Source organism: Zophobas morio, unplaced genomic scaffold (assembly GCF_036711695.1).
Source record: "Zophobas morio isolate AGI-343-1 ecotype UQ-CSIRO unplaced genomic scaffold, CSIRO_AGI_Zmor_V1 ptg000428l, whole genome shotgun sequence".
Taxonomy (NCBI): Eukaryota; Metazoa; Arthropoda; class Insecta; order Coleoptera; family Tenebrionidae; genus Zophobas; species Zophobas morio.
The window spans coordinates 169537-196338 of NW_026972532.1; the positions used below are offsets into that span (position 1 = coordinate 169537).

Here is a 26802-nt window from a genome sequence, read left to right on the forward strand (position 1 = left end):
AAAAAATGGGAATATATATAAATTAAAAGAAAAATTACCATTCACAACCTTTTTTTTTGACTAAACTTTCTTTGGAGGTAAACCATAAAAATTTTACTTTAATAAATGTTATCTATTAATTTGGATATCTGGACAGGTATAAAAAAATAATGCAATAACTTTGCAATAACAAAATACCCATTTAACGGCAATATAATAAATGTTTTTGCCTGAAAACATCTTTTAAGCTGGGAGTACTCAAGGCGGGGCAGTGTCGTTATTAGTATTATATATTCTAAAGTTATAAATAAAAAAATCGTAAAAACTTAATAATTAACTCAATTGCTGTTTCCTATTCATTACTAAAAGAGCTCGACCTACCGGCCTTAACCCAGATAATTTTGGTAAATAGTTGATTATAATAACGCTCACCTCTTAGGAACTGAGCTAATCTTTGCGATGCTAAGAGGTTAGAGGGAAGGTAAAATAAAAGACTTGTATTAATCAGTTAATACCATATTACCATATTTTTAGTATTGCACCTTTATTTAAATTTTTTTTAAGTCATTTGAAAGCACAAATTGACCAAAAACTATATAACAAAAATAAGATTGTATAAGGCCTTATTTCGTTCCAGATTTTTTAATAAAAATATCAATAAAAGTGTCGTTGCCCTTAAAATAAAACCGAAGTACTCAAGTAAATACCACATGAACGAAAATGGTATGGCGTGTGCTTTTTTTTGGCGTTCAACGAGAAAAATATTTTTATAGTTTCTATGTAAAAATATTTCAGAAAAAACTTAAACAGAAACTCAACCCACTTTAAAAACTACCATAAAATACCCAGCTCAGTAAAGATTCTGTGTTCAAACCAGAGGTTTGAAAGCGCGAGGGATGCTTCCCGCCATGTGGCATCCTAAAAAACACCTCAAGGAAAGGTGGCAGCGGGTGGCTAGGCCCAAGAGGCCTCCCCAATTAGCTTTCTACCTAAAAGGCAGGGGGCCTCATTATAAATTAATTGAAAGCTCAATACATTTATATCTTTTAGTTTCAATTTACTCATATATTATTGGAATTTTAAACAGTCACCTCTAATATACCTTTTGGATTTTTATAATTTCTAGGCCATGCAGAGAAGTTTAAAGTTATAATTGTTATAGTAATAACTATAAACTTTTAAGTAATAATAAAACAGCTAATATTTAAATAATATATGAATTTGGAGATTATATTGTTAAGAATAACAAAGTAAAGAACATTATTTTAATTTTATAACACTAAATCCTTGGAATGCCATGAATTTAGTAAATGAAGAAGTACCGAAACTAAGTTGTTGGACGTCCTACTAAAATCAAATTGAAGTTCTAAATTTGGTTGCTGCCACCAGTAAACTCAAAACTTTTGCACGCGAACGGGGGCTATACTCCACAATTTCATAATATAGCTTGAACTTTATATATGAATAGCTTTACAAGCTATTTTCTTTATAAGAATGAGTTATAAAAGAATTCTCTCTATTCAGTCGTACGTTGTATACGGTTATGTGGGCAATAAGTGTGCCACTTTTCCTTTACAACTACTTGGCTATGAAGTAGATGCTATAAATAGCGTACAATTTTCTAACCATACCGGTTTCTTTCAGAGTTTTATGCTATTTCTCATTTTATGGATTTAATTATTTTTCTAATATTAACATTTTACTAGATAAAACCGCTTTCCATTTTTTAATAGAATACCTTAAATTTTGTTAGGTTACAATTACTACTCTGGTTCCACCTTGGATGGCAAACAGTGCAAAGATTTGTTTACAGGCCTTAAAAACAATGGTCTTCTTTGTCATTCGCACATTCTAACCGGTTTTTTCCTTATATATATTTAATTATTGCTTGAAAGCTGAAACAGTTATTGTAAAATTTGAGGCTATATGGCTTCCGAGTCTATTTTAAAAAGTGTAACCTATATAATTATGGCTTTAAAAACCAAAAATTCCGCAATTGTTTATGGTATTCTCATCTTTAAAAAAACCACTGTAGCTGTTAAAGATTTATTGCTTTACAGTTTGTGATCCGGTCCTTGGCGATAACGACCGTCTCTATGTTTCCGAAACTTTAGTCCACTTATATCGTAGTGAGTTATTGCCCCTGGCGGATATTATAACTCCCAATCAATTTGAAGCGGAGTATTGGAAACTTATGAACTTTTTTTTAACTTTTCCACTTGATTGTTATAAGAATTCTTTCAGGAGTTAAAATAGTCGATGATCGTTCTGCTAAATGTGCTATGGAGGATCTTTTAAGGAGGGGCCCCCTAACAGTCGTTATTACTAGTTGCATCTTTCCTGATGACGACAAACATTTGCACATCTTTTGCATGAACAGAAACAATTTTTATTTTAAGCAAACTGTCCGAAAAGTTGAGGTTTCAGTTAAAATAATTTTTATATTTATCTTTAAAAATAATATATAAAACGTTATATTATAGTATTTTTTAATAACAATCTATTTAACGAGTTTTAACCAGTTATTTGGAAAAGAAAAATGGATATTTAAAAATTTTAATTACATAATTTAGTATTTTGTGATTAAGTTAAATCCAACATCTAATATTATAGCTTTATCTACGTATGAAGTAAATTATAATTAATATAAATTACTGCCTCTTTATTTACTTAAATTTTAATATGGTTATTCTTTGAAAGTAATATCTATAGTTAAAATTCTTACTTTACTAGTTATGTAAGCTAAGGCTTTTTTCAAAAGTTAGCACTTATTGTTATTTAATAGTACATATATCGTATCGCATATTAACTTTTTCAGAAGTTTACACAAAGTTAGAGCTCCATCTTTTAAAATAGTTATTAAAAAGGTCATGGCGCTTACAGTAAACTCTTATATTATAAATTCTTATTTAAAATATTATTTTAATCTTTATTCTTTATTTAAACTTTAGATTTTACTTTAACTTTGAATAAGATGCTTTTCTTAATAAATTAAAAAGTAGGTTTGCTTGGTTTATAATTTTTTACTGGTAAGGAAAAGAAGTAGTAATTAGTACTTGTGCGCTACGACTATATTTTATAAATATATATACTTTTCATAAATTATAAAATTTTAATTTTGTTAAGGGGACATATACTGGAACCGGCGACTTGTTTTCTGCCCTTTTTCTTGCTTGGATCGACAAAGAAAATTATAACTTCGAAGTGGCTTGTAAAAAGGTAGTAGTTATTTTATTACCTTATATATATATATTATTACTTTTTTCTGTGGAATAGTAATTATTAACTTATTATTTATAAACCTTTAATTTTTTATTACAAATCTTTAAATTATAATTTCCCAGTAATTAGTTTTTAAGTCTATTTTTATTATACATAAGTATTGCTACTGGTTATTTTTTCTAATTTTAATTAAAAAGGCTTTGGCTACGTTACAACATATTATTTTAGATACAAAAAGATATATTGAAGAAAATAAGTTTAGCGCTTCCAATGAAGCTGCGCTACGAGAGCTGCGCCTCATACAAAATAAAGAAGTTATCGAGAATCCCCCTGTTAAGCTTTTAGAGCGCTCTTAACTCTATAATAAACTTTCCCTGTTACCCCAACTTAAAGCTTTTTATACTTTATATTATATATGAATATCTATTAGGGGACATAAGAAAATTGTAGCAGGTTTAACTTTTTATTCAAACGGTCTTTAATTTTTTAGGAGAGTGAGTTTTATTAAAAAAGCTTTTACGTTAAGATAAAACGATGCATTTTTACTATTTGCTATATTCTATACTTTACTAGTACTGCAAAAAGAACAAATAATTTTTAAAGTTAATAGCATAAAATTGTTTTTTATTAAATTGGGCTCTCCATTTATTTTGTTTAAGTTCTATTTTAAGCTTTTAGAAGTTATTTTAACAATAGAAAAGTAGAAGCGCCACCCTGCTCCTCCCCGTCAGCTTTTATCATTAAAAAGTTTATAGTTGCAGGTTTAAAGTTTACTTCGACTGCCTTGCAAAGAGTGCACGCTACTAGTTAAACGTTGAGTGCAAGTTAAGAAATAGGCAAGAAGTAAAATAAATGGGTTTCGGAAAGATTTAAATAAGTAAAATACTAAAGCTTACCGGTGGCCTTTTCACTAAAGGAGAAAATTAGAGAAAAATTAATCCTATTTAAACAACAAATTTTAAACGTGGCAGGCCGCTGAAATAAATAAACTTAGAATTAAATAATATAAAAAGAAAAAAAAAAAGAATATTTTTGTAGAAACCCTTTAGCTCGAGAACTGAGCACTGTTTTGAAGATGCCCATCAAGGTAGCTTAACCACGGTTCAGAGCTGGAGGTTCTATAAATTGGATGTTCCCCTCTTATACCAAATTGTACAGTCTAAAGTTCAGATAATATTCATACTTATTGGCAGTAAAATACATGGATAACTAGTAATTATTAAATGGTTTGCAACATCCTTGTAATATACACAAACGCGAGAGGTTATATAGCTCTAAACGTAGAATAAATTGAGGGTCACCCGTAGTACCGAGCAGGTTGAAAATAATTTAACGAGATATTTCACTTGAAATTAATATATTAAAAATATATTCAAAGTTTCTTTGTTTTAAATATGCAGAAAATAATATTTGAAGATATTTCTTTTTACGAATAAAACAGTGTTCTATGTTGTTCTTCAGCTACTTTTATTGTCTTTTAGCCTAAATAGGCGGACATAACTGCGGTCAAAGTCTCTCATAATACACCCCATCACACAAAGCAATATTAATGTCGACAAACTTAGTAAAAATATTAATTGTTTCTGCGGGAGAGATTGATTTTTCTTTTCAGGTTTACTAAGTTGTAAATAAACAAATTAAATTTGTTTCATAAATAAAATCAAGTCAAGCCTAGTGCGATTGCTTGAATTTTATCAAGTTAACTATCTTATTAAATGATATAATAACAATAATGTCTATATTAATATTAGAGAATTTATTGTGTACAATTAAAGTTTCAAGGAAGGGCTAAGAATTGTTTCAATATGAAAGCCATAACAACAAGAAAAAGAGCAGCTCCAGCGGATTTTGAAAGAGTAGAAGCGACAACTGTCATGGCGGGAATGAGGCCGCTTAAGTGGTATTCGAACTGGCAGCTTGAAAAACGCTCATCGCCGCAATTTTCAATTAATTCGCAGAGTGTTGACTAAACAGGAAAAGTTAAAAGTTAGCTTTCTTATTATAAGTAGTATCGATTACCACTTTTTATTTTATTATAAAATAAGATGAGGTGATAAGCTTTTTTACGAATTCATAAAACTGCTAAAATGAATATCATTAAAAGCATATGGTAGGCGCCTCGAGCATGTGGCATGACATTTGGAGCGCCTGGTGGGTGTGCTTGCACGCAATCTTTTGGACCATTCCCGCGTGAGAGTCCACCATGGCAATGGGATCGTTCGCCGGTACAATATTCAAGGCAGTATGTGGAAAAGTTTCTTTGTTTTTTCCTATAGAAAAAATTGATTTTTTGGTTGTTATTAATAAAGTATAATTAATGCTGCTATTCTCGTTATTTATTTATTACTATTGTGGTATGTAGTTCCTACTAACACAGCCAAAAGAGGGCTAGAGTTTATTAGAGAACAAACCAAATAAGCAATAATTTTTATTATAATTTTACGCGTATATATTAAGTAAAAGCTGATAATATTATGCCTTAAATTATTGCTTGTAATACACAAAATGGTTTTCTATAAACTTTTTATATATAAATTATTATCAAACGTATTTTTAAAAGTGATAAAATTCCTCGAGTAAAACTTGTGTGTGTTTGAGTCGATGAAAATGCTGTAAGCATTATTGCTCGCAATAATAATTGAGTTTTCAATTCAAACAACTCTTTTTAAAATATTATTACTTTAAAAAAATTGGATACAAAATAGTCCGTTGATTGTTATATCTTCCGCTTATACTGAATATTAAATATTAAATAATGACTTAAAAATCACGTCCAGTAACCATTAAGTAAAACTGACCATATTTCCTATCATATTTCTTGGTACGTTCTCTAAGAGCCAATACTTTTCTCCAACCGTGTGTTATGCCCGGCGCACTAAATCCTACAGACGGATGTCTTTATTATATGAAACTTATTAACAGTATAGTAATGAAATTAATAAATAAAGGTAAATTGTAATTATTTATTATTAGTATAGTAAATTTTATTCGACTAAATAGTAACTCTTGGAAGATTAAAAAAAATTTAGTAATTCATATTATATACTTCACTAAAAAATTATGTTATATTAATTTTAATTAGTTTAGAAAGACCAATAAAAGCTCTCCAAATTTAAAATTTTTTATTTATCACGTGGAGACATTAAAAGAAGAAATTTTTCGTTTACACACTTCAAATATATTAAATGGTAAAAGAGTGTACTCGAAGTATAACTATATATTAAAGTATAACAAAAAAGTCTCTTTAATTCGTTTATTAATATTAAGAACACTTAACTTGTAACTATTGATAGTTATCTATTTATTTAAAAAAATTAACTATTTTCTTGATTTGCGCTACATCTATCCCTTTTCTCATTAGCCATTACGCGTCGCAAAATATCTTGATCCTTAGCGCATATTGAATTTTAAAAAGGACAACCAACATGTGGTTGGATGGCCAGAATTGTTTAGTTATAACGCAGTAAAATATTATAAGTTACCAGTAGCCACCTAACTACCGAATAAATTAATAATATTGATAGTCAATATTAATAGTAATCTAATATATTATCGCTTATAGCTCTTAACAGATATAGTAACAACTTATTATGAAGAAAAAGTTAACTTGCAGCCGAAATAATAACAGTGGAAAATAATAAATAATAAAAAGTAGAGTTTTTGCAGAGTTAAAAATATGCAATATTCATAAAAAAACCTCGTTAACGCTCCGGTAATAATAGCCAATCCACCGCCGAGGGAGTGGCCTGTCAACACCACATTGGTTGTATTTTTTAAACTCTCCACGTATTCAGTCAGAGAATTGAAGTACCTAAAAAGCGTTTATAATTTAAAATAAATATTAGCGTATGGTATATAATTAATAAATCATAGAAAGTAAACAATAATATAAAAGGGGATATAATATAAAAATTATTTACAAATAAACAATAACAATGAAATATCATAAAGAATAACATAAACTAAAGCAAAATTATACATAAATAACAAAAAGTAGTACATTACGCAAATATAATTTAAGTAAATAAAGTTTGTTACAAAAACTACATAATATGGAATATCACAGGCAATAATAAAGGTTCATAATGATAAAGCTATAAAGAGATATATTATGAAAAGTATCAATTATCAACTATAACGAATATATTTATATACAAACAATAAATGCAAACATATATATATATAAAAAGATAAAATAAAGATAATTATAAAATAATAAATGAAAATATTTAATAATACTTACGACAAGTAAAATAAATAAATAATCGTAAACTCGGAATGTTCACAATAACATTTAATAAAGTTTCTGATAAATAAACTAAATAACAGAAAGTCAAACAGCTTACCAGGTTTCATCATGGAGGTTAAAAATGTAAAGCAATTCGTGGAAAAATTGTATTAAAAAGGAAGTTGTTGTGTCTGGCCACACGCGAATGGTGGGAAAAATCCAAGATAAGATGGTAAAAACCAGCGACTCGGCATACATCTCATGTGTTGTTTATATAGTACAATTGTTCTAATGATAATATTTCGTGATACAAAATAATAATACTTTCATATCCTCCACAATGTCACTAATCCGTCCCAAGTCCGTCCCACTGATGGCAATTATACTTAAGTTTCGCTTTGAACTGTAAATATCGTAAAACTGAAGACAATTAAAAAAATTATAATAGTACAAAGTAAACTAATGACTTTAAGTATTTTATAGACCTGAGCGTGGCCCTTCTTCCTATTTTTGATGGGTGGCATGCGCAGCTGAAAGTCTTTCGGGAACCTGAAAAGGGCACTAAATAGTCTATGAAAGTCCTCTTTTTCGGAGTCAAAATAGGCTAATTGGGCCAGTAGCGCATAATCGACGATACTGAGGCCGTGGAGCTCGTAAGAGCAAATAGCATAGCGGCCCTCGTGGCGTGCTGTGCTGAAGTTCTGTGGGTGCTGCATGGATTTTGCTAAAAGTAAATCGACTATCTAAACAAAACAAATAAACAACTCAGAAGGTGAATTTATATAGAAGAATTAAACTATAATAATTATTAATACAAATATATAATAATAAAAAACGCTTATTAAATTGTAATAATAGTCTACGAAATATAAAATTTTTATTCGAAGTTAAAAATCCCTTTCAGAAAAACGTGATAAGAATACAATAATTTGAACTTTTATTTCATTACAACTTTTGTTGCGATGAGTATAAGAATATACTTAATAAAAAATTATAAATTTTATATATTACAAACGTCAAACAGACAACTAAGCTCTTGTTAAAAGTTTTCATATATAACTTTGCCTTTGCATGTTCAATTCGGAATTCTTGTGAAGTTTTGTTTTCTTTAAAACTGATGTCCAACGGATTCCATTCATTCTGGTGAAAAATAATTACTATTATTATTATGCCCTTTACTGGGGGTTCATTCGCCAAACTATTCGTAACTGTACAACAACAGTAAACCACTATTTAGTGAAGGATTTAGGAACATTGTATAAGTAGTTATACAAACTTTTTTTAACAAACTTACTAAATCCTGCAGGGAAGAGAGAGTAGAAAAGGCCAGCATACTGAATGCAAACATAACCACAAGTAACAGAAACGCTCTGAAAATCTGTTATTTTAGTAAAATATAACGGATCAACTTATTGAAAGAAAATAATATTAATAATTTATGTATACTTGCAAAGATGCCCGTTTCCCTGTATTGGTCAGAATGCCCCACTCTGTAACCTCCGTTTTGCTATTTTCCGTGCTAATAGGAAGACCGCCAGCCCCATAAAGCAAAGTTACTTTAGAGATCACGTGCCAAAAAACCTGATATCCCAAAATTTACTATCTCTTTAGGAAATTCATGAAAAATATAAGTAAAAGTCCGCGCGCAAGCAGACTGTTTTACTATGAAAGGCTTAATCGAGCGATAATTTGTTTAATAAATTATATATATAGTAAAATAGCATATTATAGCCTTAAGATAGAACTGCACATCAATTAGTCTAAGAAACTAACTGACATGGCCGCCCTTTTTATTATAAAAAAACCAAACGAAGTTAACATTCGCAGTTGCAAATTAACCCTAAAATATCGAAAAAAGTAGTATATTCTAATAAATAAGGCTTATTTTGCTGCATAAATGAAGTCGATTAAAAAGTTTGTTTACTAAAAATAATTATAAAATTTATATATTTTCCAAAAACCTTTTAGAAATGTTACAAATAAATATTTACTTATTTTTATTTGCAGGATATATAAACAAAAAATATTAAGAACGTACTTTTCTCTCTAATTATCTACTTATTAGAATACGTCTTACCAAAATAGTCACTGCCTTCCCACTGAAATAACTAAAGCGACACACAACTAAAGACACCAGTGCAGCCAATGGAAAGACTAAAGCAAGCCTTCTCCACGTGATGTTTATAAGAAGCAGTAAAACTTTATAGAGTATTGAAGAAATAAATGGAAGAGCAATGCAGTATTGAATAAATTCTTCCTAAAAAAGTATTTTGAATTTAAACAAAAAACCTTTTTTATGGTAAATGAAAAGAAGTTATAAAAGTTTTAAGACAAGAAAAAGAAAGAAAAGCAAGAAAAGTTTGTTATTAGAAAGTTTTATACCCATAACGAAACTGTAATAAAGTTTTTGACAAAAATTTACAAATAAAATATAAAAAAGATAAAAGTAAAATTTTCAATACAAAAACCGTAAATGTCCTCAAAGTTTTTATTAAAATAACAAAGTAAAGATAGTTATATTATTATAGCTAATGATGTTTATTATATAACTAAAACATATAATATATTCTTTAAGAGTTAAAGTAATAAACTAAAAAAAAAAGGATCTGAATTGTTACGAAGCTAAAACTTATAATAATAAAATGTAAAGCAAAGAAAGTTTTGAAGTAAAGTTTAAAATAAACTGAAGCATTTAAAAAAATTAGACTAATAAATAATAATAAAAAGAGTAAATGAGAATAAAGTAAAGTTTGTAATATATATAAATAAAATTTTTAAAAATATTAAAGTCAGAAAAAGTTTTTATTTTTACTTTTCAGTAAAAGTGAAATTTTTAAAAGAAAAGTATTTAAAAACTAAATATAAAATGAGCAAATGAAAACCTTTTATAACTTTTTAAAAAATATACTAAAGTCCTAAAATAGAACAATTTTTTAATTAAAACTTAACACTTAAAATTTCTGGTTCCATACAAAACAATATTATAATAATGCGGATAGAGAAACTAATAATAGTACTAAAAAGAGTTCGTATATTATTATTATAACCTGCGCAACAACAACGCCAAAATGCACATGGAAGCAGGAACGCATGAATTGGCAGAGCCCTAAAGAGCAAAACAGCAGCTCCATCGAGTGGATCACTCGCCCAAATTTAATGTTCTATTCATTATTATTATTATATTTCACTAAATAAATAAAAAGTTACAATATTTAACAAAAATTTACACATTATATAAAATATAATACAAGCATATGATAATTATGCTTTTCTACTGGCCATTGTACGGCTGAAGAAAAAGAGAGCAACCACAACTCCCAGCAAAGTAATAAAAAGAGAGAAAGTTGTTTTTCTGTAGCGGAAAAGCCAAGTTTGTCTAAATTGGGGGTAACTATTATTAGTACCATAATATTAGATAAATATATATATAAGGGTTGCAAACTTACTCAAAAGTGTATAGTAATATACAAAAGGGTATCCGAGGGTACTTAATAGCCATTCAATATACCAAATACACGTCATGAACATTAAAAATATCCCAGAAATAGATAATAACGTTCCAAAATATTTATTATGGATTGCTTTTGACCAATTATTGATGCGAAAGAGGAATAGTTGTATCCACTTTAAAAAAGTGTATAACATTGCAAATTTACTGAAAAAATAAAGTGACGATGAATATAATAATACGACCTGAAGCAGACTGACAATTGTAGTCATTTTTAAAACGCGTTGAAGCTTAGAGTCCTGATCCGTTAAAAACTTTAAAAATGTTTCTTGGCAGAAAAATTTATTCGTCGTGGATTCTTCTTAAATTAATGAAAAATTTATCATTCTATTTTTTATAATTTTGTAATAATAAATATATTAAGCAAAAGTATACATAAAATATTTATAATTTAATGTTACATAAGATTGTAGGAAGTAAATAGTTTCCATAGTAACAACACTAAAAAGTATGGAAAAGTGTGTAACAAAATATATTAATATTATCGTAATTATTATTAAATATTTACGCTGATCGATTATTATATTTTCAATGTTTCAAAAGCTATTCGAAACACTTTCAACAAAGATCAACGTTTTTTAAAAATTTTAATATTCGCTATAAAAAATGCTTCACAAGTTATATTAATTACCTCTTATACATAAAGACTATAATGAAGAAAGGGCTATAATGTAAGTTATATAATATTAACATGAGTAACTACTTTTAATACTTTTTATAAGAAATATATTATATTTTATATCGCTAAAATACATTCATTAAAAAACTTTGTAATTTTTTTTTCCATTTATTAATACTATGTTACTGGCTGGTGGTAGTGATGCTAAGCCAATTAAAAATAATAGCTAAAGCTAACGCATGAATCATTTTTTTTGTTATAGACTTTTTATAAGCTGCCAATGGTGATTTAATATAATAATACTATATATGCTTTACAAATTTATAGTTAAAAGTAAAAATAAAAAAAAATTTACTATAAAGTTTTATAAGTATTCCTCAAAAAGTTGTAGAGTTGTACTAGAAATAGTTAAATTAGTTCGATGTTATATAAAAAAATTACTGGCTACAACTTTTCTATGAAAACTTAAAAACTTAGTTTTTAAATTTATAATAAACTTTATGTAGTAATAAAAGAATATTCTAAAAAGCATAGATCGTTTACCATTTTCATGTATGAAAACAATTTAACGCTTTAAAGGTTTACATGAACAAATAAAAGTAATAAATATTCGTAGTTTCATTAAAATATGTAAGCAAAGTTTTATAGTTATTTTAAAATATTATATTGCAGAGCTTAAAGAAAATAAAATATTAAAAAAATTATATCAAAGTATTGAAAAATTATATTAATAATAATAAAGTATCAAAAAATCTGGCAGCTATTAATATTAAAATTTCTCTATAATATTTAACTAATTCAATATAATAGTAAAGTATTAAATAAAAAAATTAAATCACCAAAAATATATAAATAAAGAAGTATTTTACAGTTAAGAAATTAAAAAAAAAGTATTTAATGTTAATAAAATAAAAAAATGAAAATAAATAAAATATATATTAACGGAGTATTCTAAAAAATATATTCGAAAAAGTAATAAGAATTAATAAACAAGAGTTTTTCTTATAAGTGCCGTTGTTATAATTTTTTTTTGCAAATCAATAGCCTTTGCTAAGTATGTTTAATAATTACAAACAATTTGTTAAACAAAAAAGTAATAAAAAAATTTTATATATATATCATATATTTGCTATTAGGTTTATAAAATGGCTTAAATATATTACAAAAATAATGATAATAATACAAGATACCAAAAAAAAAACTTAGACTTATAAAAAAATAATAATTTCTGCTATAACTCAATTATATTAAACAAAACTTTAAAATTAAGTAATGTCAAACTTCATATAAGTAATAATAATATTGATAATAATTCACGCTAAACGTATAAATACATGTACATATTGAAAGGACGAAAATTCTATAAATCTATATTTACTGATAATGTAGATTTACTTATCCAAACGAAAATTATTTTACATATGATAATATGATAATAATAATAGCAAATTATACAATTTTATTTAAGGCTTAATGTAAATTCTCTATAAAGAAACTTTTAATTCAATAAATATAACTCAAAAAATATATATTTCTCTATTTTATTTGATGACTAAAATAATTGGCTTGTGTGCTATTAGGGTAGTAATCGGCATCCATTTATAAACTACCGATACCAGATAAAGGCACGCGCCCATCCGAACATATAAATGTATCTAAGCCCTCGAGAGGTCTTTTTGGATTGGTCCTCAGGGGAGTGTGTGGGCCGCTGTTCCACCTTAAATAAAGCATCTGATCCTGTCTTTTTTTTTTTGATCACGGATATTTGACTGAACTACGTGTGAGGGAAAACACAACAATACAATCCTTGGTTACAGATACTCACTTGACTTTTCTGGTAGCGACAGTATATAAATTGATACCAACACCTACTTTAACTGCACACTTAAAAAAACAAACGTTGCATGAAAAATTTACTTAAAAAGCTATATCGTTTACTAAAGTAAAAAAAAAATTGGTCATATAATTAAAAAAAATTACCAAATTTATAATAAAAAAGAATTTAAGAAACTATTCAAGAAAAGAAAAATGAATTTCTTCAATACTAATAGATAATAGAGCAAATCGTATGTACATCATAATAGACAAAAGATACCATCACATATAACAAAGTAATTTTAATTGTTTAAAGTATTTGTATAAATTAATTTTTATTAATTTAGAAGAAAATTATAATATATTACAAAAAACATTGTAATTTCGTGAAAACTTCAAATTTTAATAAAGTTGGGAAGGAATTTAAAAGTTGACGAATATAATAAGTGCACTCTGACGAACAGATTATTATACTAAAAAAAACCGTAAACAGAATTTAAACCAAAATTCTAAAACTGATTTTTACCTTTACTTATCCTAATTTTCTTTAAAATTATTTCTTTTTTCAAAAAAAAAAAAGTGAAAGGAGTTTACTATTTATGATATTACAAGGTAGAAGCTTTCCCATATAAAATTATATAATATAACATTAAAAAGAGAAACACGAAATAGTAACTTTTCAAAGAAAGAAAACTTTCAGGATACCTCGGCACAGGTACGGTGCATACAAGGAAAGCGCAGTGGTGCACGTCATGACAAGCATAAGATGCAGCAGTAATGATGGCAAATATTGATTCATTAAAATCATCTAAACATAAAAAATTCAACAGAATCAAATAAAAATATAAAGATTTTTCATAAATAAATATTTACAAAGCATTTCTCTAAAGTTAATTAAAATAGTCTTAAAATAAATTTAATAAAAATAATAAAAGTCAAGCGAATATATTGATGTACCATTTTTATTACTTAAAATTTTCTAAAAGTTGAGAAAAGATTTAAAAAGAACAAGAAATGAAAACGTTAAAAATTGGTTTACTTTAATTATAAAGGAATAAGTTTAATTAGAGTTTAAAAAATTTTAAAAAAATGTACAAAGTCTCCAATGAAGATTAACAAATATAAGGATTTTTAAATATTCTTATAAAAAGTTACCAAATGTTAAAAATGGTATTCAAAATGAATTTAAAAGTATAATAAAAGTTTTATAACTATATAAAAATTAAAAAAAATTACTAAAGTTTATATATAAAAATTTATAATAAAAGTCATTAGTTTCAATAAAGATTTAAGTGGATTATAAAATAATTTTAAAAAGATTTACTATAAATGATAAAAGTAATAAACTTAAGAAGACTGATAGGGTTGATAAGTATAGAAAGTTTTAATATGAATTTTAATTTATTATAAAAATATTACAGTGTATAAATTTATAATACACTTACAAAAATGAGTATAATTTTATAGCTTGAAAAAAATGAATTCGATAGACAAAGAGCAAGTAAATGTTTATGTACAAAATATTATTTATAAAGTTAGTTAAGTTAAAAATAAGTTTTTAAGTTGGTAGGAACGAACCATAAAAAAGTCAAGTACCATTATTTAAAAAATTTTAATAAAAAATTAAAGATTAGCAACAATATTTAATTTGTAAAAGTTAAAGAAAAGGGAATAGGCCCAAACCAAAAAGGTTTTATATATTGTAGCAAACTAATTAAATGAAAAATAAAGTAATAAAGTTAATAAAGTTTATTGAGTTATAAAAGATTTATAATAGATTAACTACAAGATAATAGTTAGAATTGTTGAAAATTTATATCGGTTATATAAAAATTAAATGTTTTATTCTATAACAAGTTTAGTAAATTTAAAAAATTTAATTATAGTAAAATTTTGTTAACTTTATAATATAAAAAGTATAAGTGCTATATTCTAATTATTAATTTATCTTAGTTATACACAGAAAACCACTATAACAACTTGACTTTTCTACTTAATAGTTATTCTTACGTATTTTACTTTTATTAGAGTAACAAAAAAATTTTAGTAAAAAAAAATTTAACTCTTAACTAAAAATTTCATATTAAATTATTAGTAAGTCACTTGAACTTCGTTAAAAGTAAGTTTACTTCTTCAAATAAAATAATGATCGAGATAATATATATATTTGTGAACTACTAAAATAAATTATAATAAAAACTGTTAAAATGTGTGTATGTAAAAGCTAAACCTTGATAGAGTAAATAATAATATTTAATAAAAATATTAACACGAGAATATTAAATAAATTAACTCATAAACATCGTAAGTAAACAGTAAAGCGTTTGTACGAATCATCCGGTAAAATATTATATAAATTTGGGAAAGAAAATAATAAGAAACAAAATCTGATAAGAGAAAAATAAAAATATACGAGTTAAAAAACTAGTATATTTCAAATAAGTAAAAGAATATTTTTAATTATGCCTTTTATAGAAGTAAACAGAAAAATATCGAGTACCGAAACCTAATAGCAATAAAAAAGTTTTAAATAAATCTTCTACTTAAAAAAAGTTTATAAATACTATAAAATTACTTTAAAAAAATTAATTAAACTAAATTTTACAAATTTGAAATTTTCCTAAACTGTGTTCCAAAAACATCCTAAAAAATATAATACACACGTTATATATATTTAGATTTTTTTTAAACAGCAGTCGTTATAATAACTAAATGTTTATTAAAAACTTTTTAATTGCTAAAAAGTAGAATATAACTAATAACAAACAGGTAAAGGAAATTAAAATGTAATAAATAATTAAAGGTGAGAAAATTATATTTTTTTTTCTCAAAAGTATAAAAAAAGTTAAACACCTTTTTATATAATAATTTTTACGTAATATATTTAAACCTAATGAAAACAGTAACAAATAATAGATTAGTGGTATATTTATTAATCTTTTGTGAGATTATAACAAAGAAACCTTTAAAAAAATATATATATATATAAAATCAATAGATATTATAATAATCAACTAAAAGAAGTAAAGTAAATAAAACAATTAAAAATCTAATTTATTAAATATTTTATAAATTTAAAAACAGAACTTTATCATAAAATATATTATAAACTACTTTTCGTTGTTGAGGAAACATATGCAGGCTGCTCCAGCTCAGAGTCCAAATATTTATTCCAAGTTCCACAAGAACCGAAAACATAGCATACAAAGTATAGCAAGTGGCAAATATATAAAACGGATTTTTATTTTGCTGGATAATTCTAAAAGGAGTAACTAAAATTACTTAACTTAATAAGAAAAAATATATAAAGAAAGTCAATAAAGTCAGGTAAAATCCAAAGATATCTAGTTAATGTTAAATTTTTCAACACTAGAGCAGTCGTAATATTGAAATATATAGGTGTATTGTTTGTAATATTAGAAGAACAATGCAACTACTGTAGCAATATACCCTGAAGTAGCTAGACCATCCCCAAGTTTTAGAGCTAATGAACCTAACACATTCACCAAAAAAGCACAGAAGAGGCCAAGAGTCTGTAAAAATACAGATAGTGAAGTAAAAAACATTTTAAAAGTAATATTAGAGCACCTGTAGGCTTGAATAAAGACAAAACAATGAAAGAGCAGTGCCCACCCAAGGGACATTTTGTATTATCATCTACATAATATAAGTAGGAGAATGTGAAAGTAATGAGTTTATAATTGCAAACCTCGGGTAGTGTTAGTAGGCTATACTTAAGTAAAGACTGAAATAAATAAAGAAACTGGTGAAAAATTCGGAAAAAATTATTCTGACATTTATTCTTCCTATAAAATTTCTTAATATACAAAGTTAAGTTTAAGGGATTTATAGTTCTTTAACTTGAAGTAGACTGAAAAGTAACCTTGTTAACAGAGAGCGAAGGGAAAGATTGCAAACGTTTATTTACAAAAGTTTCTTTGGTTCTCTTATTCTTCATGTTGGAGCCTGTTTTAGTTTTGTTTACTTTCATTAATAATTGAAAAAATCATTCTTTTGGCCTCTAGCAGAAAAAATGACAAAAGCCCATATTATCAAGGGAAGGCAAATAGGTAACCTTTTTAGGAAGTCGCATAGTAAACTGAAACTACATTAATGTCTTTTGCAGTCTAAGCCCTTGGTTTTTTTTACTTTAAAGTACATATGAAGGCCTTGGTTGTACCAAAAAGTTTTAGGCTAACTCTCCGGTTATGATCTGTCGGGTATATTTATGTCTTCAATGATAAAAAGTTTTACTTCTAAAAAATTATAATTTTATGTTACCGTTTTATATGAGCTTATCATAGCTTATTATGTTCTTTTTTAATAATCTTATTAATTAAATTTTTTATTATTATGTGCCCTTTTTAACTATTTCTAAACTAATATAATTCTATTTTTTGATTATTGGAAACTTTACTACAAAGGTTTCATTAAGGTTACGCACCACAAAAATTTGAAAAAACTAGTATAAGATAGGGAAAACAAGAATTTTGGATTTATTTAGGGAGCCTGTGTTTTTTATTAACAAACATACCATAACATTGTGATTGTCATTCGAAAATGTAACTAATTGTACTCAGAATTGTTTATAAATACAACTTGCCCTGTGTCTTCCTCTCACATGAGAACCGGCCCTGTCGTCGACCAGCGGTATGCAAGTGGCTTTTGTATTAGTATTTTAAAGTTAGTCCGTACATTAAAAACAAGCTTAGCAGACGAACATGTGGAATTAAAAAATCTAACCAAGTCTAGCTAAATGACATAATTTTTTTTAGGTTAAAAAATCTTTGTTTTAAAATAACTTTTGTGTATGGTTTAATTAAGGTTCCATCATGTTTTAGGCGTGGCAAATAATCTAAATAATTTTGGGCTCAGTTAGTAAGTAGTTTAATGTCTTTAAGCTCGAAGATCTACTTCACCTTATGCACGATCGTTAAATGAGATACCCGTTAATGTCAGAAATTTTTATTTAAGAGCGAAATGCTATGGATTATCTTATTAAGAATGTTATACGCAAACGCACTATTTATTTTACTTTTTAATGCCAATAAATTAACTCTTACTAAGAGCACGATTTTCCTAGCACTGTAGTAATATGATATGAACAATGTTTTATTATATATGCTCTAGGTTTATACAATTCATGACTTTTTTAGACATAAACTAAAGCCACACTACACTATTTTTACTGATATTCTCTCATTTGTAAGTCAAGTTAACACCTTATTCACGACCCTATCATGATGGAGAGAAGAGTAGTAGCGATCGATTAATTGTCCCGTAGAGGAAGGGTTTATACCTTAGGGGAAGAATACAAAATGTATAAATTGTGGGACAAACGAAAAAACACGTGGTACCTACTCAGAAGACCACGTGGTGCGGGCATGTGATGTAATTATTTCATGGTGTTGGTTTCACGTGTTATGAACACGTGATTTACCAGTATAAGCTGCTTGTAAGCAAGCTTGCAGTAAGATCTTAAAAACATAAGGGTATAACAAATGTAGACTTGTTACCTTAGCTCATTGTCTGGGGCATTGTCGCGCAATCTCAAGTCCTCGGGTTCGATTCCCGTCGGTGCCAACTCGTGTTATTCTGGTCTGGTGGGTTGCGTATACAAGTTCTTTACAAACAAAAAATCTGATTTAAAATAACTTTTTAATATTGGTTAAATACCAGTGACCTGGACTAGAATTAGAAAAGAATTTCTAGGCAACTGAATTCTCAATTTATTATAGTGTTATACATTCAACATTTGACACCCGATTCTGTTTACGACTAAGTTTTTGTTTTTCCGTAAATGATTCTGATTACAAAAAAATTGGGAAAATAAAAGATTTGTCCAAGGGACTTATCGCCAACGTAAAGGTAAAAAAAAATTAAAACACTGCCAAGTAATGTTTTTAATACTTTAATTGGCAAACCAAATTTTTACTTTCCAACGGAAGTATTTTAAGAAAATAAAATAATAATGGAGTAGTCAATGGTGGTCTAATTAAATATCTACCACAATTTTTTTTTTTGGACGCTATTCCAGTAAAATTCGAGAGAGGCGTTTATTCACAGTTTCAAGATTTTCTTAAATGGGATCTTACAGTAGTTATTTCTCTTTAGCGTTGTTAATGTGAAATTATATTGAATATCCTTGATAAGTTTAGTTGTTATAGTGTCCATGGTATTAAGCTGACGATAAGCTTAGCAAAAATTATGGTAAACCCTTTCTTTGGCCCTAATACTTTTAATGATAAATTGTCTAAAACTTTTTAATATTGCTTTGTAACAGAACATTTACTTAGTGATCCTCTAGGCTACTAAGTTAACTTACTAAATTAGGTTTAGACGCCTTCCAAACAAATAGCTTTTATATTGTCCAAGTCCACTTAACTAAAGCTTTCACTTAAATATTATCGCTGGTAGTCTAGGACAACTTCAAAACACCACTATAAAGGCGCAGTGTAACTTAAAAATACAACATCTCTTACCAATTAATTATCTTTTAATGTTTGAAATTTACTCAATCGAAAAAATATACTATCGCTCACGGAAGGATAGACAACGGGTAAAAGTTGATAAACGTCATATTATTGTGCAATTTTATTAGTACAGATGAAATAGTACTTGTGGCAAATCCTCTAATAAAAGACAAACATAGTACAGCGAAATTTCATTTACAAGACGATGTATAAATGCCAAAAAATTAAATTTTAGTTTCATTAAAAAATTCCCCTTGAAATGCAATGGCCACAAGGACTTTTCTCGGCATCCTTGCCTCCAATTTTTCTGACGTTTCCGGCGGAATATTGTTTCTATCTATAAGGGCCCTTAAGCAGTATACACCTATAAACCAATTAAAAGAGGTTTCTAATGCGGTATTGCCTGTTTTTTAATAATTTTTTACATCAATACCCATGATTGGTAGACTTCTATGCAAAAAAATTATGTATGTACCACTATTCGCCAAACAAGTAAAGATTTTTCCAAAACTCTTCTGAAAGCAAAATGGAAACTACGATTATTAGAAAGCGACGGCGTTATAAAAGACGAAGAGGATATCACTAAATGGAAAGATCGAGGCAAAAAATCTGTTTGCGTTACAAAAACCATGTACAATCCGCTAGAAAAGACGCAGTTTTGAGAACTCAAAAAGATGGAAGTAGAATTATAGTTCCATGCCCCGTGGCTGTGGCTGAATGTAATAAGTATATGGGGGAGTTGGCCACTTCGAGCAGCTTTACTCTGTCCACAATATATTATGGAAAAGTGGTCGCTGGCGGCTGAAATTTTATTATTATTATTATTATTGTTTAGATGCAGCGATAGTAAACAGTTTTATCTTGGCCAAAATTGTTGGAAAAACAGCAAGCAAACATCTAAGCATCCAAGTCATACACCTTTCCGATCTGTTTGGCAGATGAACTAATGGGGAACTACTGCTCAAGATCAGAGAGGGGGGCACTTACACAGGCTGGTAGAGACAGGAAAAGGAATAACCCGATGGACGCCTGGTTTTATATAATTCTACAAGATTGCGCAACGTTGGTGATCATCTGCCTATAAGAGGCGCGCCGAGATGGCGCCCATATTGCAGTACTGCAAAATCAAAAACGAAGTACATTTCTTTGTTCCAAATGCGAAGTGGCTCGATATGTTTAGAATTTTTCGTGCCCTTTCACAAAATTAGAAGTCTGAAACTGAGGCTGTATCTTTTTTATGAAAGAATTTTGTAAATTTTTAGAGAGAATTAGTATTGTTTCTTAAGAAGACTGAAATGAGACCTAATATTTTTGAAGAAAATTTATTATTTTCCGTTAGGCATTAGTACCTGTAGCGTAGATATAAGAAAAAGAGATTTATTCTATTTTTCCTTTTAGAACGAAAATATATACCTATATCTTTAAAAAATATGTTCTTACTTGTATGTTCTTATTTACAGAATACAAATTAAGACTTTTGTGATATTATGTGGCAAACAATAAGTGTGGAAAATATTCTTACCAGTAAACATTACAGATGTACTATCAGTAAACGGTCACTGGTTAACATAGTAAACACCCTTTTTCAAAAATATAGAATCAAATTTTTAAAAAAAAAAATATTGGACTTTAAAGTATAGTTTCAACATAGGAATTAATATTGTAGAAAGAAACAAAAATATTTAAGCACCATGGTTTTGCCAGTTAAAGGGTTAATAAACCTATTAATAGTTTGTCCAAATGTCTACACTACTATTACCTATAAAAGATTCATTCCCCTCTTACATCAGAAATTACGATGACATTCTGATTGCTATTCTGGATAACATTATTTCGCCCCGACAGGGAATAATGTCTATGGTCACCCTAACCACGCGATAGAAGAAAAAGATCTCTCGAGTCGCGCCAACTGGCTAGCTATAATTTCACAACTTAACCCACGCTAAGATATATGCACTCACTAACTACATTCCCCCCCTACCCCCCCCTTCATTTACTATTCGCACACAAACGGTAAATTAACCACAGCGCTCTCTTAGTTTTTTTTCTACGCTATCCTAAAATCTACAATCTTCAAAGAGTCTACCGTGTACAGGCTGCTACGATGCGTGACCTTTAAGGGTCGAAAGTACGTGCTCATGGTCCGTAGACCTGTCTTGTATTCATCTAAAAGGTTCTTAGCAGGTGTATTATATGGGTCTAAACCTTTTTCCCTACTTAAGTCAATCCATCCATCTCACTGCAAACACCTGTCCCAACCACGTACGCCTTTTCCGCTTTAAAAATAAGGCTAATAATTCTTCTTTTTGGCAGTAGCGAGTTTAGGTGAGTTAAATAATTCTGCTACATATATTTTACTAGTCAGTGTTTCTAATACTCGATAATTACATATCATTGGTGTAAGTTTCACCAGTTATAATTGATTGCGATGGTAAATTTTATCAGTTCCATCTAGGTTACTAAGTATTTACCAAATTCCAGAACTTCTAGAACCTTTGCTAGACCGTTCAGTGTTCAATATCCAACTTATCCCTTTCTTGCGTAATCACATAAACGGTATCACAGCTTTTCAGTCTGATTCAGTCCTTACTTTTTTATCGTAAGTCTTCTTCATGCAATCCTCTTGACGTTTTGGTTACTTGATCACTCACTTTTCAGGGCATTTAACTTTTACGCATTTATTCGCCCTTTAAACATACCTTTATTAGCTGATTCCCTGTTTTCATACTTGAAATCTTTCTGACTCTTCATTCTACCATAGTTGGGTCTCTCTTTAAATATAAGATAGGGACTTACTCCAAAAACGTTAGGCAACCTGTTATACAGTATATTAAAAGTAGTCATCTAACAACTCCGTTCAGTCTATTTTACTTTCGTAACAACTTTAACCAGTCCTTTTCTTATAGTATGAATGGCTCTTTCTACCATATCATTGGCTTAATGATGGTTTGCAGTCACATATTCCACCTCAGTATTACACTCTCCAAAAAAGCTTTTCACCTTCCGGCTGTTAAATATAGATTTCCTGTCCATAGTAACTTTGTTAGGTTTCCTCAACTTGAAAATCTCCTTAAGTCATTTTTCACTAGGTCTGTATTTAATATTTATATGCTCTAGCCCAAACATATCTGGAGTTCTCATCGAGCATGACCAGTAAACTCTCAAAGCCCTCAAGCTTTTTGGTACACCCACCGCTAATCGTTCTAACGGCTCATAGGGCATTTTCCCTATAAAAAGGCGTTCTTCCGCACACGAGTTCTATTACCAAACCTTAGACAGCCATCGCATACCTGAACTGCTTGCTCAGCTACCTCTTTATTTATCTTTGCACCATATACCTCTTCATTTTATCAAAACCCGCGTGAAACAACCTCTTTGTAACGCAATAATTTTATTCTTATCAAATTTCTCCTCAACGGTGTTGTTCGGGCCATCTCAGGCCCCAACCGACATAACTTCCTCATCAAACCCGCAAACTTTTTCTATTTGAACCAAACTTCCGGGGGGGATCGGCCTCTACATTAAATTTTCCAGGTATATAGTGGAACGACCAATCAAGATTATTCATTATTTGTTGAATTCTATTCTCTTTTCCCCTGCACACAGTCTCGGCCTCACATGTTTTTTGATTAATTTTAAAAGGCTCTTGCGACGAGTTTCCACATTCAGCCTCTGGCTACTTAATTCTATATAATACACGAGCTTATTTGCGCACCACGTCACAACTAATATTTCCCTATCTGTAATACTCTATTTTCCCTGAGCGTCGTTATATTTCGCGTATATAATGTTCGCGGCCTCCATAGCACTAAAAAAGCACGCCTTCCATCCTATACGCTAGTGTCCGTCTGGAAAATTAGAAAAAATTTTGATTAATAACTTCTACACATATATTATTTTTAATAGCACTCATAATTATGTTCCATCCCTTTTCCTCACTTTTAGTCCATTAAAAATTTACACCCTCTTTAGCGCACCACTGAACGACCCTAAAATAATCGCCCTTTTTGAGGAATACGCATTCTCCAACAGTTTAAGGCTAGCAGAAAACCAGATAGTTCCTCTTTAGTCTTAGATTCCAAAGTTCCGTTTACGTAACTAAAAGGAAGCACCGGCCATTGAACCCTTCAGTCGTTCGGCTTAGTGAATGCAAAGCTTTTATCGCCACCCTGCCTTTGGGTTGATAAAATGCCCTTTTGTCACGCCATACCTTTTTACTACACAACGTTTATTTAAACCTTATAGTGCGTCGCACAATATCATATACTTTTCTGGCGCGCGCCCTAACTCTAGCCGGTTAGCATATTTGTATTCGAGTTTTCCAACAACAACATGGTCATGATGCCACTGGTGTTCGTTACAAAGCCTCCAACAAGCCAAGATTCAGTAACTTTTCACGCTCTCTGATATATTCACTTTTCTCTTTAAAGGATTCTTGCTCTCAAACTTATACTATCCTGGAGAAGTATCCTTTTTCAACGTAACCTTAAGTGGTTCCAACCTCAAAACGCCTTTTTTTTTTCTGGCTTCCATTTCAAGTTATTAATCCTTTTAGCTAAAAAGTTTACCATTGTTATCGTTACTTTCCTGCATACTAGCGCTATAAATGCTGTTCAACATCACAGTAACATTGTCTTGCTCTCGAACCACTCCATTCTCGTCCTCAAGTCTTGAAGAATAACTATTGCTTCTCCATAAGATTTTCAGTCTATGGTGCATATAAAATTGCACGGGTTCTTTAACGTTAACTAGCGAAAACCCAAAATTCCTGAAGACCCTCGTAGCCAAGCAGTAAGTCTACACCTATTGTAAGTCTATGCTCACTACGTAAACTCTTAACCGCTTTGTCACAATATTCAACTTTAGCGACTCGCAAATTACTCCAACACACTCGTGCCTTTCACCTCCAAAAACTAAATAAGGCTCCTTACATTTAAGCTCAGGTATGTTTCGTTCAATCACCCAATTTAAACTAATGTAGCTTTTATCAGAGCCTGTATCTAACCTAACCTTACATTCATGTATTTAAGTTGACCATAAACTAGATTACTACTTTCTCTACAGTTATCGCTCCAAACACTATGACTCCAGTAAAATTTCCCCTTTTTGGAGATCTTAACTCTTTTAAGATTGCATGGGTATATCTAGGGTTAGACACATCGCTAAAATAAGGACTCACCGATTTTTGAGTTCAGTTAGCAGTATGGTCCGCTTACCTTCTAGCCTTTCCATATAGCAGTCAAAAATATTTATTGAAGAGCTCATAGGAATTCCTCTTCCGCTGCCTTCTCTAATAACTGAAATATATCGTTATTAAATTTCCTTACTACATGATGGCCATTTCTTTTTAAGCGGGACTCCCACCCTTACCAGGTACAGCTCTATTAGACACAAAGCTTGCTCCAACTCGACTTTGCCTTGACTCTTTATATGCATAAAAAAACATTGCGAAGTAGCTATATGGAGTGAAATTGTTATAGTGCACTGATACTATCTGTTCTGGTGATCGAAGTATAATAAAGATTATTCCATACAAAAACTATACTATATAATAATTTGTTAATTTCACTAGCTCATGGCGCTACTTGACGCAAGAAGCAGGCCACCCCGCAATGATAGAAGAAAATAATCCCTCAAGCCCTCACTAAGTTATATACACTTAGTAACGGCACAACTCCAACCGCAATCTAACACGGAGCCACCTTAGTGCTCCAAAAGCTTTTTAAGCATTATATTTTAAATTATATAAGGATCCACGTCTTCCCTAGTGTTAAGTTTGTCAAATACTGATTGGGTCTTATATTTATTTGTAAAGCTTCCAAAGTTGGTCATGGAGCGGAGAAAAGTGAAAACTGTTTTTGTATGTGCACTTCATGTTCTCTATCCGCCGATAATGGTGTGGTAGGTTGTCGATACAAATTTTAGGAAAGATTTCGGCTTTTACGTGGTTTAGAGGATGGCTTCCTTGTTTTTAAGTATAGGATTCTTGGACTTTTAAAATTAAAACGCATGCCATTTTCCACATTCTTGTTGGAATTTAAGAATTGCAGCTTATTTTCCAAACGTTGTTTCAAAAAACTCGCAGTTACCGCTAACGATAGTGTACTTACCTTCATAAAGACCATTATATCGCTAAGTGGCTGTCTTTTCAAGTATCGCCTCATTGAACGGCGTCTTTCAAAAATGGGCTCTAAAGAATTTTTAAAATAATTGAGTTCTTCGAAGACCTGACGACAAAGTCGTTAAAGACATAAGTACCTCTGTCAGTCTTTGAATAAAATGGATTGCAGGGGGCTTTAGATCACGATATAGTTGGGCATTTGATAAAAACAGTAGTAAAAATGTGAAAATAGATGGTATCATAATATCTACCACTTGAAAGTAACTCACGAGGGTAAACCATACCCTAGCTTAAAAAGGTTTTGCAATGTAGGCATGTACTCGACAGCTTGTTTACTTTTTAAATGGCATAGTGGATAGGTTTTATTTAAATATTCGTAAATAAGCGACCATTTTTCTTGCACTTTCTTACTTATCGATTATAATTTGGCAAAAACATGAATATCTAGCTTTTTTTCTAGTTTGTAGCCGATAATTCTATACTTAAGAGTAAACCATTTGGTGACTTATAGAGGATAAGAATCTTGCTAAGTCGTCTGTAAAAGAGCGAGCTTAGTTTTTGATTATCCTGAAAAGTCAGCCATTCTAATTGAGGGAGGAAATAGATGACGAACTTAAACCCTGCGGCACTTGGGGAAGGTGAAGATGATTCGCAGGTGTAGATGTAAAACAATTTAAGGAATGTTTTTACTTTTTTTTTTTTTTACCTACTTTCGCTTCACTTGCGTAGGCGCTATAGTTAACAAGGACTAACAACTAGACAGAAATAAAAGTCATCATGTACCTTACTGTCAAATACCACTTTCGTAAAATACATTTAAGGTCAGGCTTGTGGTCT

At 29.3% G+C, this 26802-nt stretch overlaps 2 protein-coding genes and 2 long non-coding RNA genes across 4 annotated transcripts; 2 read left to right on the forward strand and 2 right to left on the reverse strand.

The window, feature by feature from the left end:
* Positions 1-1473: 1473 nt before the first annotated feature.
* On the forward strand, positions 1474-3557 carry LOC135120848 (pyridoxal kinase-like). The gene is made up of 7 exons (XM_064045168.1): positions 1474-1612; positions 1733-1837; positions 1901-1984; positions 2040-2160; positions 2213-2405; positions 3106-3198; positions 3399-3557. The coding sequence occupies exons 1-7, from the start codon at positions 1474-1476 to the stop codon at positions 3555-3557; spliced, it is 894 nt and encodes a 297-aa protein (XP_063901238.1).
* A 1437-nt stretch (positions 3558-4994) lies between these two features.
* LOC135120872 (uncharacterized) lies at positions 4995-9594 on the reverse strand. Its single transcript, XM_064045200.1, has 11 exons — positions 9507-9594; positions 8876-9010; positions 8724-8807; positions 8495-8569; positions 7915-8172; positions 7754-7849; positions 7548-7687; positions 6899-7012; positions 6000-6097; positions 5221-5471; positions 4995-5167 (listed from the first exon to the last, which is right to left on the reverse strand). The coding sequence occupies exons 3-10, from the start codon at positions 8775-8777 to the stop codon at positions 5299-5301; spliced, it is 1008 nt and encodes a 335-aa protein (XP_063901270.1). The 5' UTR covers positions 8778-8807; positions 8876-9010; positions 9507-9594; the 3' UTR covers positions 4995-5167; positions 5221-5298.
* A 4488-nt stretch (positions 9595-14082) lies between these two features.
* Positions 14083-17180, reverse strand: LOC135120830 (uncharacterized). Its single transcript, XR_010278760.1, has 5 exons — positions 17081-17180; positions 16960-17028; positions 16822-16904; positions 16486-16630; positions 14083-14179 (listed from the first exon to the last, which is right to left on the reverse strand). It is a non-coding gene; the product is annotated as an uncharacterized LOC135120830 (long non-coding RNA).
* Positions 17181-23946: 6766 nt separating this feature from the next.
* Positions 23947-25346, forward strand: LOC135120869 (uncharacterized). Its single transcript, XR_010278766.1, has 4 exons — positions 23947-24023; positions 24090-24382; positions 24443-24652; positions 24711-25346. It is a non-coding gene; the product is annotated as an uncharacterized LOC135120869 (long non-coding RNA).
* Positions 25347-26802: the final 1456 nt, after the last annotated feature.

What these genes read in the sequence shown, in the direction of transcription:
- LOC135120872 (XM_064045200.1), bottom strand. Translation starts at nt 8,777, where the DNA reads ATGTTTGCATTCAGTATGCTGGCCTTTTCTACTCTCTCTTCCCTGCAG. An exon ending in TCTCTTCCCTGCAGGATTTA is followed by an intron (nt 8,570 to 8,723) that starts GTAAGTTTGTTA and finishes ATTTTTCACCAG; the next exon opens with AATGAATGGAATCCGTTGGA. An exon ending in GGAAGAAGGGCCACGCTCAG is followed by an intron (nt 7,850 to 7,914) that starts GTCTATAAAATA and finishes AATTGTCTTCAG; the next exon opens with TTTTACGATATTTACAGTTC.
- LOC135120848 (XM_064045168.1), top strand. Translation starts at nt 1,474, where the DNA reads ATGAGTTATAAAAGAATTCTCTCTATTCAGTCGTACGTTGTATACGGT. An exon ending in ACAATTTTCTAACCATACCG is followed by an intron (nt 1,613 to 1,732) that starts GTTTCTTTCAGA and finishes AAATTTTGTTAG; the next exon opens with GTTACAATTACTACTCTGGT. An exon ending in TCGAAGTGGCTTGTAAAAAG is followed by an intron (nt 3,199 to 3,398) that starts GTAGTAGTTATT and finishes TTAATTAAAAAG; the next exon opens with GCTTTGGCTACGTTACAACA.